The following is a 14,893-nucleotide window of genomic DNA, read 5'->3' on the forward strand; positions in this document are numbered from 1 at the left end:
AACAGGGGATAGAAATACAATGCAGGCAAAAATGATAGCTGCCTATGACAGCATAAATCCCACCTGAAATTTTTCAAATGCCTACAAATAATGTTGCATTAAAGAACATCAACAATAAACCATCCTGAGGCTCATTTAATCCATGTATTATACCAGAAAAGACTGATAATTTATGGTAGGGACATCATTTTAAAGCTCATTCACAATTTTTCAGTAGACATGAAGCCGGGCCAATAATGAGAGGCATTTGTTTGGAAGAAAATAGTGGTTTGTGCATTTTCAAAACAGGTAACTGTGTTGACAATAATGGCTTCCTTGAGCCATATTGTTTACTTTGTATTTTCAAACAATTCCATCTTAGCAACGGCATTCAGGACTCTTCTGCTCTGTATGTATCTTTGGAGAGGGAAGATATTCATCCCAGGCCTCCTTATCTCCTGTCTCATTGTTATGTCCTCCCGTTTGCAGAGCTCTCCCCTTTAGTAGTCAAAAGTAGTTCTTTTGGGTCAACGAATTTAAGTATAATAACAGTAACTTATAAAGAATGTTTCCTGTTTGCCAGGTATAATTCTGTATACATCTAGCCATCATAGCCACCCTAATGGGGAAGATACTACTTTGAATCCCTGCTTTACAGACGAAAAAACTGACTTTCAAAGAGATAAGTGATTTTTCAGGATCCTGCAGGTAGGCAGTGGCAAGAACGAAAGTTGATCCGGTTGGGTTAGCGCCATGGTGTGTGGGTCCAGCCACCGTGCTGGTCGTCATAGTTGTCAGAGACAGTTAGGTAGCTGCAGTCAGTCACCACAGGTGTCCCCTTTTGCTTGTTTGGTTTTCTTCTGCATTTCCTGGGCTCGCTGTAGCTGGAGTCCCTGACATGAGAGGAGGCTGTGGAGACAGAGAAAGGCACAGAGCCAGGGTCTCCTACAGAGTAAAGGAGCATTTGGTCAGACACTATAATTCACACTTTACCTTCTCCCTGTGACGTTGGCCACCTGAAATTGATCTCACAGGGTGACGGATGATTTTGGCAGTAAATCTCCTTCTGTGCCCTGGAATCAATGCCTGTTAAAGGTGCGCAGGAATTTAGAGGCTAATCCAATCCCCCAATTTTACTGATGAGAAAATTGTTGCCCAGAGCAAAATAAGAGTCTTGGACACAATTCCATAGCTATTAACGTTCTGCCTTGCCAAGCGGACCCTGCAACACAGGTCCAGCCTACAGAGTAGCTAGGATGTAGGGGTAAGATTTGGACCAATTTCGTTTAACATCAGGGTGATTGATCCCAACATGTCCTGAGGGCTCAGTCTCAATTTTCCTTTTGGAATGTGGGGAGTGCCTATTTATTGCACCCCTTTCCCTCTGAATTATGAGTTAACTGAGAAACTGGAGTCAGAAACAGATCAAAATATAGGCCACATTTGCTGCGTGGGGCAAGACTGGGTCTGGGAGGAACAGCGAGTATTCTAACACTTCCCACTAACTTTGGCTTTAAGACCAGCGCACAGAACAGGCACTCCCAGCCAGATACCTGGGGCCAGGGCTTGTCTGACCCCATGGGGCACTGAGAGTCACAGAGAGTCCATGCGTGTCCTTGAAGACAAAATTGACCTTTGATATGGAAGCTTACTCAATCAAGAAGATGGGTCGAGATAATCCACCTCCTCCCATGGGAGAAGCCAGTAGAGGGCTGGAGGTTTCTTCTCAATTCTTCTAAGAGTATGTAAATTCCATTTTCATGACTTTGCAAAAATATAAAGAAAGATGGTCCTCCCTACCATTCATATAGTCTCCCGTCGACTCATGACACAGCATTCCTTAGCACACAAAACCGTGTTGCAGCTCTCTGGTGTGGTTCCATCCTGCACCCACTATGCCCTCATTGTGTGCTGCCTTAGTTTCCTCAGGGTTGCCATAACAAATCACCACCAGCTGGGTGACGCAAATCAACAGAAGTTTGTTCTCTCACTGTTCTGGAGGCTGGATGTCTGAAACCAAGCTGTTATCAGAGCCATATCCCTCTGATGGCTCTAGGGAAGAACCCTTCCTTGCTTCCTCCTGGCTTCTGGTGGTTGCTGGTAGTCCTTGGCATTCCTTGGCCCTGTGGATCCATCTCCCTGCTATCTGCCTCCATTTTCACATCGTTGTCTTCCCTCTTTGTGCATCTGTATCTCTGTACCCAAGCCTCCCTCTCCTTTCTCTTGTAAGGACAGCAGTGATTGGATTAAGAGCTCACCCTACTCCAGTACGAGCAGGTCTCAACTTGATTACATCCACAAAGGTTCTATTTCCAAGTAAGGTCACATCTAGCCTTCTCAGGTCAGGGCTTGACCATATCTTTTGGGAGACATTTCAACCTTCCACATCTGCCAAAGGCAAGCATGATTGGTTTGCATATAGGGACACTGAGCACAGGATACATGATTTTGAGAGGGACATTTATGAGAGTTCCCTTTCAATGTCTCCTACACAGACGAAGACCCAGGGGCTCAGCAAGGGGAAAGAATTCAGTCCAAATCGCACAAATAGGATTGGATCCTAGGTCTACCTGGCTCCCTCCGGAACTGTGGTTCTGTCTCCTCTTTAACCAGGGACTAAAAATAACCAGGTGGTGGAATTAGGAGGTAGTCATAGCAACAGGAGCTCAGAACAGACTCCAGAAACAGACCATTAGACCTCAATGCGTGGCTGCCCTACTTACTAGCTGAGTGTTCTTGGGCAATTCAAGCAGCCTTTCCTGTCCTCATGTCCTCATCTGTGATGTGGGGATAACAATAGGAACAACCCTCTAGGCTGGTTGGAATGATACCTGTGGCCCGGTACCTAGTAAATTCTCACTAGGGATTAGTGCTGGTCAGTTGGTACGTTCTTCATACATGAAATTTGGATACATGGAGAAAATAATTCTTCTAGTAGAGCAACAGAGAAAAGTGTATTACTCCTCACTCACATTAGTATGTGAGTCTGCATGTCCTCTGAGCACCGGCTGCAAATGTCCGGAATCATGCTCAGAGATTCCCAGGTTCAGTGGAACAGAGGAATTTCAAGTAGGCTATGGGCTCAGCTAACTTTGCAAACCTGTCCAGAGGAAAGAGAACCAGATTAACACATCAGAGTTATTTCTAGGTCACGAAGCTGTTTCTGTAGCCCAGGAGCCAATCCTGCCCAGTCACAGTCCTGCTTCCTCATCTCTTGTTTACCTGCCCCCATCTTTCCTCAACCCAGACAGTCCCTTCGAAACCACCACTTACCTGGGATAGGCTGCCTCATTGCTAGAAGGCAGAGGTCAGACTAGGGAAGGGCTAAACCACTTCAGGACCTCTGTGCTATGAGTTTGTGGCCACGACAGCAGAACTGGGCCCGTGTTACATTGCTGCATTAGGCACTAAGAGTTATGGATCACTTTTAAGAATTTTGACTGCATGCTCTTGGACACATTGCCAAACCTCTGTGCCTCAGTTTCCCAATCAATATAACAGTTACGGTGAGAGTACCTACCTCCTGGGGCTGTTGTAAGAATTAGATGCTTAGAATAGAGACTTACCCATGACAAGTACTACACAGGGTTTGCCTTTATCATGGTCACTATTATTATCCTGATTGGCATCCACATTTCTAGGCTTTTCCACAAAAGCCTAGTCCCCAGTTTTTTCTACATAGCGCAGGTCTGGCTTAGGAGTCACATCACCATAGCTCTGAATTCTAGCTTTGCAATACTTTTCTCCTCCCTCTCACCCTCCTGCCTTCTTTCCTTCCTTCCGTTCTTTAAAAGCCCTGTTTTGTGTCACACCCTGGAGATTCCCAGAAAACTGGACCTCATAATCTGGTGAAGAGAGAGATGCGTCAATGAAAGAAGAACAGTGGGGTGTGGAGGGTGCTGGTATGGGAATGTTACCGGCACAGGGGTAGAGAGAACAAGGAAAGAAGGGAACTCTGAGTTCTGCCTGTAGCAGGACATTGAGAAAAGATCTACAGAGGCACTTTGCTTTAGTCTGCCAAGGACTGAGTAGCTTCTCACTGGGCAAAGGGAGGGAGTAAGACCCTAATTTTTTTCCTTCCTTCTTCAAGCTTCCAGCCTTCAAACTAACAAACACTGTGTGCCTAGGCCTGTGATCTTTCCACCGGCCATCTTTCCTATCTGAGAAATCACTAGGAATGCCAGTGCAATAAGGAGGAACAGCATGCAGATGTCCCAAGGAAAATGCACAAAATGCTTAAATAAATTTGTCTTCATTTCTGGACAGAGAAATTTATTTTGTACCTAGAAACAAAGGATATGAGTTATTTGGTTTTGCCAGCTCCACTGTGAACAATGTGATAGCCTAGAGAAATCATCATTGTCTTCCTCAACATTGATTCCGTTCACTGAGGGCCAGTCAAGTTCTGGCCCCTGACACCTGCTCTATCTTCATTGTCATCTAATCTCCAGTTAAGATTTCCCACTTGATTAAAAAGAAACAGAGTTGAGATAGCAATTTGCATTCATAGCCTTTTCTCAGAGACTAAAAAATAGGACAACAAACCCTTAAAGGTTTGGCACATGGTTGGTGACAGGTTGACAGGTGTTTTGTTTTTTGGGTTTTTCTTGTTTGTTTTCTTTATCTCTTTGCCTTCTCAGTCTTTCCTGGGGCAGACCGTGGCACTAAAAGAAGCATCCAAAAGAGGGCTGCAGGTCTTGTACAAGGCCCCACCCTTTCCATCTGGAAAGATGGAAGGATGAAAGGATGAAGGAGAGTAGGGACAAACTTAAGGCTTTAACCCCTACAGGTAGGATTGACTGTTCTGTGCTGGTCACTCAGTCTGTGCCTGTGGGGCTCTTACAACAAATAACTCAAGACAGATTGATCTCTTCTCCAAAAGACTCTTCTCTTGGCTGCAGTGACACTGTACTCTTGGTGTGTCCACCATCCCCATCCCTCACCCATCCATCCATCCATCCATCCATCCATCCCTCACCCATCCATCCATCCATCCATCCCTCACCCATCCATCCATCCATCCATCCATCCCTCACCCATCCATCCATCCCTCACCCATCCATCCATCCATCCATCCATCCCTCACCCATCCATCCATCCATCCATCCCTCACCCATCCATCCATCCAACCATCCCTCACCCATCCATCCATCCATCCATCCCTCCCTCCCTCACCCATCCATCCATCTATCCATCCCTCACCCATCCATCCATCCATCCATCCATCCATCCAGCCTCTTGTTCCGTGATTATTTATGGAGACCCTCCTGTGTCCCAGAAACCATTGTAGGGATTATAACTACAGATAAGAAAGACAAGATCCACAAGTGCTTACTTGATGGGACGCCTCTCAATCTTCCTTCCTAACACATCCCAAGCTTAACTTTTGTTTTTCTGTTTGTTTTTTAATTTAAGTTTTATTAGCTTTTCCTGGACACACATGCCCAACAACGGTGACATGAGGAGGGTAGAGAATATAGTCAGGTTGGTCCCAGGGGAAGCTGTTCACTAAGAGCAGTTTGCCTTTGACATTCTTTCACTCACCTGCTGGGTTTTCTCCCTTCCAACTTCTCCGTGGTTTCTCAGCCTCGTTGAGAACCACTCCCCACTACCACCATCTTATTCCATATCTGGGATGGAAGGGTGGGGCAGGAATTGCTTTTAAAAGTTCCACTCCTAGGTCTCTCTTTGTGCCTTAATGAATGCTTTTATGAGTTTTTAATGTGGAAAAAATGGGGGTAGAGCTGAATTTAAAATTAGGGACAAAAGACTTTCATTGAGTTGGGAGTGAGAAAAACTTAAACTGGAGCAAGGTAGGACTCAACCTAGAGGGAATGCTTTAGAAGGAGACTTGGGAGTGTACAGGGGGGTCAGAATCCAGCAGGATGGCCGAACCACTGAGCAATTCTTGGTGGAGAGTGGCTAAATCACTTTTTAATTTAATTTCATCTTTAATTTTCTGGGAAAAAAACCCATCTGCATGGTTTATAAATCAAAATAATGTAGAGCCATATAGTGAAATGTGGTCCAGCTTGTATCCCCATGAACCCTTTACCACCTTCCCACCCTGCACACATCATTTTTTTTTTAATTTCTAGGGAATCTTTCTTTCTAGTTTCCTTATGCAAATACAAAGCAAAATCAACTTCTATTTTAGAAGTGATATCTAATATTCAATTTTAAGTTATTTGAGGTGTGAGGCAAATTCTCACAATTTAGTAAAATCTGCCTCATATGACAGTCTCGTATGAAGTGTGTGTGTATGTGGTTCTGTATGTGTCATGGAAAGGAGCTGCCAAGCTCGACTCTTGGTTCCTCTCCCAATCCCCCCCCCCTTTTTTTTGTTCCCATCTTGCTCAACTGAAACAATGGCATTACTATCCACCCATTTGTGTAGTTAGAAACCTAGCAGTGTCTCCTTATCCATGTCTTTCCCTCATGACCCACATGGAGTCCATCAGGAAAGACTATTGTGGTTCTACTCCAAATACAAGTCAAAGTTCTAGTCTGCTCCCACCGTGACCACCCTGGTTCAAACCACCAGCAAGTCTTCTCTGGAAAACTTCAGTGACTTCTCACTGGTCTTTTTTGGTCCTCATTCCTCTCCAACCCATGACTAAGCAGCCACCGTGTTCTTTTTTATTTATTTTTTTTAATATTTGATTGTGGTTACATACATATAACAGAAAAATTATCAGCTTAATCACTTTCAAGTGTGTAGTGTTACTATATACTCACAAGTATATTCAAGTTCAAGTATATATTCACATTGTTGTGCAACCAGTCTCCAGAATGTCTTGGTCTTGTGAAACGCCCGGAAACTCTGTACCCATGAAAAACAACTCCTCGTTTTCTGCTCCCCACAGCCTCTGGCAAGCACCATTCTACTTTCTGTCTCTATGAACTTGACTACCCCAAATACCTCATAGAAGCAGAATTATATACTATTTGTCCTTTTGTTACTGGCTTATTTCATTTTACATAATGTTTTCAAGATGAATTGCAGCATGGGTCTGAATTTCCTTCTTCTTTTAAGGCTGAGTGATATACCACATTTTATTTATCCATTCATTACCTGACAGACTTCTGGGTTATTTCCACCTTCTGGCATTGTGAACTGCTTTGAACATGGGTGTTCTTTCTTAAATGCTAGTTGGAATACTCTCCCCTTCTTAAAACTCTTAGTGGCCACCAGGTACCCTTAAAATCAAACAGAAATTTCTGTTTTCTATTCTTAATTCTGAATCCTATTTCTAGAATCCTTGCTGATCTGGCCTCTGACCCCACCTTGTGCCTCTACCCTTCATTCATAATGTTTTGGCCATGTGCCCCATCTGTCACACAAGCCCAGTGTTCATGCTCCTTGCACTGGTATGTGATTTTTCCGCCCAAGGAGTGCTCGCCCCCTTTCTTTGAAGTCTGGCATCTTTTCACCCTTAAGCTTTCCCATCTGGACCACCATCATTTTAATCCCAGACTGGCCACTTAATCGGTCTTCCCATCCACTCAAGAGACCTTTCCTTATCACTTCATCAAAGTCAAACTCCTGTTATACTCCATGACTGCACTTCTTTGTTTCTTGGTCAGATTTCTAGCAATCTATGTATCTGTTTGTATATTTTCCTGAACTCATTATAAGCTCACTGGAGGCCAAAAACCATATCTGTTTCAGTCACCACTATATTCTCAGCAAATTACCAAGAGCCTAGCATTTACAAGGTGTAGAACACATTCTTGTTGAATAAATAAATAACATCAGCTCTACAGGTGGAAAAAATAAATCCAAAAGAGCTAATGATTTAACCAAGTTGAAATATTAACTACAAAGCAGAGGTTTGAACGTAGGTCTCTTGCTCCAAGTTCACTCTTTGCACCACACAACACTCCCTCTCTCAGCTGAGGTTGGGTCCATTTTATTAACAGAAGATCACATATTGTATTCCTTCATTCATTCAACATCCAAATAATGCTTTCAGGACTTACAACATGCTAGGAGCTGTGTTAGATGCTAGATAATTGATCAAAGCATGGTTTGCAAACAAATAGCTTACCTTTTAGTTTCTCAGACTCAACAACATGGGCATTCGGGGTGGGATCATTCTTTGTTGTCAGGGGCTGCCCTGTGTGTTTGTAGCACATCTGGCAGCATCCCTGGCTTTGACCCACCGAAGACCAAGAACACCTGCCAAGTTATTTCAGTCAAATGTGACTCCAGACATTGTCAGATGTCCACTGTTGGATGGGGGGAAAAATTGTCTCTTGTTGAGAACCATTGCTTTGATGCAAGAGAGTCCCTAGTAAGTCGAAGATTTCATTATGGTGGCCAAGTGGCATGGTTGTGAAAAGTCTACAGAAAGCATGGTGAAAGGACAGATAATTGAACTGCAAGGGGAAGTGAGCCTTGGGGCTGAGGCTTGGACCAAGTTTTAGATGTAAAGTCAGAGTCATTTAGATAAAAGAAGGGGATAAAGGTTTTCCTGGGTACATGTCATGACATACACAATGACATGGAAGTGTGAGTGCCAGGGAACTGTGTAGAGTTGAGCATGGCTGGAGTGACCCAAGGCAGGAGCCCAGGGCAAGGGCTGTCTCTGCCAGGGAAAATTTTACTTCTTGATTTTACTTTTCCATCTCCAGTCTATTTCCAGTTTTACAATTCATGCTTGAAAAGTGTTTGTCTGCACTTGATAAATCAGGGGCCCCGGCTATCCAAGAAAATCTGATGTCAGCTTCAAGGAAGGCTTTGCTTGCAAGACCTGTAGAACCCTCCAAGCACAAAACCTCATTAATGTGCTAGAAATCCATACAGAGGAGAGCAGAGATGGGTTTGAGTTTTCTGGGGTGAACTTTGTCTGGCATCTGATTATCCTCTGGGTTCATGGATTTCAAGCAACACAATTAAGAAGTAAGCTGATCACCCCTTTGCCGGAGGAAGAATTCCGTAAGCCTCTTAGGTGTTATTGCTGGGAGTAATTCATAGCTGAGGTTTCTGAGTTGTGCCTGATGCCTCTGGGTTTCTAACACCCTTGGAATCTTTCTCTCATAAACCGTCCTCTGAGACCACGGCCTGTTGTGTAAACATAGCCGAAGCAGTTCAGACTCTTAAAGGTTGCAATGAAGCATTGAAATGCCAAACAGGCAAATCCTAAATCCCAGTACAGAGAGAACAAAACGGGCCCTGTCATTACCTTCATAATTTTCCAATGGTTATGCTGAGATTACCGGTCAGGACAGAGCAGCTGCCATTACTTTTGCCTTGCTTAGTTTATCCGGAATTAGGCTGTGCATATACTTATCTCCTGCTGAGGTCAAGTTCAGTGAGGATGGTGAGTGTGTGAGACCGGCATTAGGAAGCACTGTAAAATAACATATAAATCCCCAGAACTTATCTGTTCATTAAAAAAAAAAAAAAGCACCACTTATTCTGTGGCTCAGGAAATTTTATCCATCCTTTATACGTACGCCATTAGCCCTCTCCTGCTTCTGCAGGAAGAGGATTATTTACCCAGATAATGGTGACAGCCAGCATTTACTGAAGGCTTCTCCAGTCCTCATTCCAGAAGTGGGCTAAGCATTTTCCATGCACTCCCTCATTTAACCCTTACAAAGCCAGGCACAGCGAGGGCTGTCCTCACAGTGCTTGTGAGGAGCTGGAGCCAGAGAGAGTGACTTCTGTGTCCCGGGTCATATGTTCCTCAGGACCTTACTCCTCAGGGCTAGGATTACCCCAAAGGTCATGACTTTCATCGCCACTCTGAACTTGGTGATGTGCTGAGGAAGGGAGGGTCGTGGGCTCAAAGATAACCAGGCTGAGTCTTTGCTTTGCTGGGACTGCACATTCCAGTGTGGGGGAGGCTGGGGTGGGAGGCAGATGTGGGAATACGGTCTGCACCAGTGTGTATGAGTGTGACAGAGAAAACTGCAACATGTTGTTGGAGCACACGGGGAGTCCCTGAATTCCAGGGATGAGGGTGGGGCACTCAGGACATTTTATTTAAAGATAGATAGCCATGAGGTGGGCTGAGAAGGTAGGGTGCATGGCAGCTGGAGGACCTGGGCGTGCCATGGCATGCAGGCAGAGACTTGGGGCTGGCAGAGGCTCTGTGCAGATAGGATAGTTCCTATTCCTGATCTAGCTAGACAGAGTAGGCAGGGGCCAAGAAGAAGCAGACCTGGAGAGAGACTGTCCTAAAGTCCCCCTTTCACTGAGTTCATAGGTCAGAAAGCCTTCCTTCTGTTCAGTTGATTTCTTGCCTTGTACAGGACTTCTAGTCCATGGACCCTGATATATTCCTCTGTCCCAGCAGTCATTCATCTAGAACTGGTCAGGAAAACCACTCTGAAAATTTTGTCTTTGGCACAGGAAGATAGAGCCATCTGAGTGCTAGAATTTCCTGGAATGTACTCTGGTCAAGTTACTAGTATAACGATGCTGGGTGAGAGAGCACAGTCCAGAGGGAGCCAGGAGTAACGGCTGTCCATTCATATGTTCATTCATTTATTTATTAGCTAAATACATCCTAGTGCCTTCTCTGTGCCAGGCTGGAGGCAGGCAACATTGCAGACCTCCACGCTGCAGGTGCTCTTAGGCCCACTTACCATTCAGGACCTGGTGCTTGGAGGGGGTCGGGCACTTGCTCTGCCAGCAGAGTGCTCTACCCTCCTCCGCGGCTCCAACACCCGTGACCTCCCCGCTGCACCTCGCCAGAGAGACGCCAGCAGCTTCTGGCAGGAAGCATGTGGCTGCGATAACCCGACACACTTCTTAGAAAGACTAAATCGGGGACGCCTGGGTGGCTCAGTGGGTTAAGGCCTCTGCCTTTGGCTCAGGTCAGGATCCCAGGGTCCTGGGATCGAGCCCTGCATCGGGCTCTCTGCTCAGCAGTGAGCCTGCTTCCTCCCTCTCTCTCTGCCTGCCTCTCTGCCTACTTGTGATCTCTGTCTATCAAATAAATAAATAAAATCTTAAAAAAAAAAAGAAAGAAAGAAAGACTAAATCAGCTCTGGCCAGTGCAGAGACCATATACATCCACTCAGTCATTTATCACACAAGCACATGGTGCACCTACTGTGTGCCAAGCCCTGTGTGGGGTAGGGAGGGGAAGCCACTGAGTTGAGTCTCTTGATGTGTGAAAACTCACTGCATGGCTTTTCTCTGGTATGTACCGTGCAAAGGGGAAGTTGCTCCTCCTGCCCAGCTAGGAGAGGGAAGGGATAATATTTATAGAGCACCTACTGCATGCCAGGCTCTATGCCAGATCCTTGGCAAACATCATCTCCTTGCTACCATGTGAAGTAGGCACCCCTATTTTAAAGATGAGATACCTGAGGCTCAGAAAATGCAGATTTGCCCACGGTCACCTTCATGGCCAGAGGTGGATGGAGCTGGACACAAGTTCTGCACCAGGACTACTTTATGTTGGACTTATTAACTCCTTTTTTTTTTTTTTTTTCTTTTGGTGCCAAGACCACTTTTGACGGTGTGTTGAATTCCAGGGACCTTTTCTTAGGATCACAATCTTGAATTCATATGTAAAATGCATATGGTTGCAAAAGAAACTGATTGTCTTGATAACTATCAAAATATTGAAACATTTGAGATGCAGTCATATATGGGCTTCTCTGTGATGCATTTAAGGACAAGACCTGTAGCCAGTCAGCATACTACCATCATTTGGAAACAACTGTGAGCACAGCGATCCCCGGGGATAACAGGATCTGAAATGCCCTGTGATTTCTGCTGTTGAAGACATAGCATAAGACTGGGGCATTGAGGGTATCCCTAGGGTTTATTACCTACATTCATGATTGAAAGATATGCTCATTCCTGTTAGAGGTTAGTAAATTAAAGATGCAATGTTTTTCCCATCCAAGCTCAGGAACCGCCTCCCCTCTAAGTTCTATCCGTCCAGTTTGGATGCCTGCTTTTTGTAAATTATGTCACTCAAGTCTGTTCGAGGAGCATTTGAAAGGTTTCTTCTGTGAGAGCTGCTCCACCGGGCACCATGGAGTGGTACAAAGCAAGTTATTGAGGAGACAGTACAGGGGAAGGCAGGAAGCTCAGCCATCTGCCGCTGGAAGCTAGGCATTTGATGTCCCCTCTGCCATTTGAGCTCCATGTCAGCATTTGAGAAAAAGGAAGTGCAGAGACGTTAAGAGATGTGCCCACGGTGTCGTAGCTAGAAAGATGCCAAGCCCTGTTCCGGTCCAAGCCGCTAAATCAACTTTAGCACCGAGGGCTCGCTTCCCCCCATCACACGCGGAGGTCAATGTGTGAGTCTTTATGGAGAGGGTTGGGTAATTACGAAAGCCTGCACTCAAGGAGGAAAATTGTTCACTTTTGCTTATTTTGTAGCCAAAAGCTGGGTCTCTTGGATCGGGTTCGCCTTTCTAATCCTCGTGGTAGCAATACTAAAGGAAAGCTATTTACCCCTCTGAATGTAGATGCCATAGAAGAAAGTCCTTCTAAAGAACCAAAGCCTGTGGGCTTAAACAATAAAGAACGTTTCCGCACCGCCTTCCGCATGAAAGCCTACGCTTTCTGGCAGAGCTCCGAAGGTGAGGCCTTTCTCCTTTCTTGCTCTGTCCCCTCCACTCCTCCCTCCGCCTTGCCCTTCCCTTCCTCCCCCTCTCCCCCCACGATAGAAGATCAATTTCTGGCTCCATCCCATGCACGCCCACTGAGCTGGGGGCACCTGCGATGCCTCCCCATAGCTTGGGGGACGGGGGGCTCCGAGTTACCTATTCTCTGGTCCAGTATCACCGCACTGGTCTGTGCAGGCACCTCCAGGGAGCCTTGAGATGCCCGGCCTTGGTTCCTAAGGGGGGGTCACATGGAAGGGAAGTGCACTGCCATGGAGGTCAACTTAAAGGGCATGGAGGCCCAGGTGCAGAGTGATCTGAAGACCCAGAGGCCTTAGCGTCCCCAGGGGGGTGGGAATAGGTAATAGAAAAGAGCCCTGTGAAGGCAGTGGGAGTGATATCTCTGTACATCCCTTTTACTTGTGACATAGGAGGACAGGCAAGTCTCAGAAAGTGACCCCAGAAGGTCATCAGGGCAGTGCCTGACAGAAAGAATCTGGCCTCAGATGCCTGACTATAACACCTACATGGATGCCCTTTGCGGTCTCTGCGGGGCCACTCAAGAACCCCAAAACTCATGACCCCGCCTTGCTAGCCTTCTCCCCAGTCAACATTCTTGAACTACGGGCACCGCTAACTCATGTCTGGAGAATAGAAGGACCTGCTAAGAAGGCCTGAACAGTGTCACAACTAGAGAATACCATATTGTTTCATGAAGTGGAAGCAAAGACTCTGGTGGTTGAGCCTCAAAGGCTCTGGCCGAATGGGGTCCCGAAGCCTTTGCAAGTGCTATGGCCTGCTCTTTGATATGTGTGTCTCCCTCCCAGATGCTGGGACAGGTGATCCCATGGCGGAAGACAGGGCCTACGGGAATGACTTCCTCATTGAAGAGATGATCCCCACCCTGAAGGCCGCCATCCGAGCCGTCAGGTGAGGCCCCCTCTTCCCCACTGAGGGCCTACCCAGACCCCAGTTCAGCTCCCACAGGATATTGGCTTTGGGAAGGTGGGTGGGAAACCCTGTCAGGTAGTCCCGAGTCAGGTTCCAGGGTATGTCAATACTCAGATGCGCATGTTGCCTGAAGAAAAATGATCTCTATGTTAGCAAAGCATCATGGGTAACTCTTGCTCTCTGGTTTATAAAAATGCTCCCATAGGTTCTTGACACTGTTTCCAATTGTCATGCTCTTGTCTGGCTTTGGCCACCATTTATTTTACAGGTCTGGGGCGTGGGGTGTATATTGACGTGGAGTTTTCTTCCTTTATAGGCTTCTCCGACAAAATAGCTTTCCTTATCTGCCTCCACCCATCTAGCTCTTTTTAATTAGCACTTTTCAACAAGATAGTCAGTTATAGGATTGTGTGTGTATCAGGCGAGACTATAATCCACCCTGGCTATGTTTGTTTTGCTTCAGAATTCCACAAGAAAATGAAAATAGGCTTACTAACAGGAAACTTGGATCAGGAGAAGGGCTTATAAGCACTCCACAATGGTGGCAGTGAATTCTAGAAACTAAGCTGGATTCTCCAAGAACTAATTGTGACATTTTCAGCAAAGTTCCTAGTCCAGTCTATCAGAGAAGCACAATAGGGTTATAAAATGTGAACCCCAGCAGGACCATTGACCTGGTTTCTCATGACACTGCAATATGACAGAACTATGTCTGGATGAAAGCATTACGACTTAGATTCATAACTATTTCAAAGATCTTATTCAAAGAAGTAGTGAATGAGGGGCACCTGGGTGGCTTTGTTGGTTAAGTGTCCAACTCTTGATTTTGGCTCAGGTCGTGATCTCAGGGTTGTGGGATCAATCTCCTCATTGGGTTCCATGCTCAACGGGAAGTCTGCTTAGGGTTCTCTCTCTCCCCGTCCCTCTGCCCCTCCCACTGTTCATGCACACTCTTCCTCCACCCAGCCAAATAATAAAGAAATACAGTCTTAAAAAAAAAAAAAGAAAGGAAAGGAAAAGAAAACCAGTGAATGAATCTGTGCCAACCTAGAGGGAGGTCTCTGCTGGGATGATCCATGGTTTGGCTTCTGCCCTGTTCTTTTTAGAATTTTTTATTAATCCCTTAGTTCAGGGGTTGGCAGACCTTTTCTGTGAAGAGCCAGATAGTAAATATTTCAGACTTTGTGGTTCACAGGTCTCTGTTCAAGTACTTAGCTCTGACTCTGTGGCACAAAAGCAGCCATAGACAGTACATACATGAATGGGGGTGGGTGTGTTCCAACATTACTTTACTTTCAAAAACAGGCAGTAGGTTAGATTTGTTCTGTGAGCCACATGCTGCTGACACCTACTTTAGAAAGAGCTACATCAAGGGCAGGCT

The 14,893-nt window shown here is 45.7% G+C and overlaps 1 protein-coding gene across 1 annotated transcript in view; it reads left to right on the top strand.

Moving 5' to 3' along the window:
- Nucleotides 1-14,893, top strand: part of KCNQ3 (potassium voltage-gated channel subfamily Q member 3) — a gene marked incomplete at both ends in the record, with an annotated part of 282,048 nt that overhangs the window by 259,612 nt on the left and 7,543 nt on the right. The window contains 2 exons of the mRNA XM_080802117.1: nucleotides 12,335-12,537; nucleotides 13,389-13,491. Of these exons, the coding sequence (XP_080658243.1) occupies nucleotides 12,335-12,537; nucleotides 13,389-13,491 (306 nt within the window). The remainder of the gene's footprint in view (nucleotides 1-12,334; nucleotides 12,538-13,388; nucleotides 13,492-14,893) is intronic.

Source organism: Martes martes (genome assembly GCF_963455335.1).
Source record: "Martes martes genome assembly, chromosome: 4".
NCBI lineage: Eukaryota > Metazoa > Chordata > Mammalia > Carnivora > Mustelidae > Martes > Martes martes.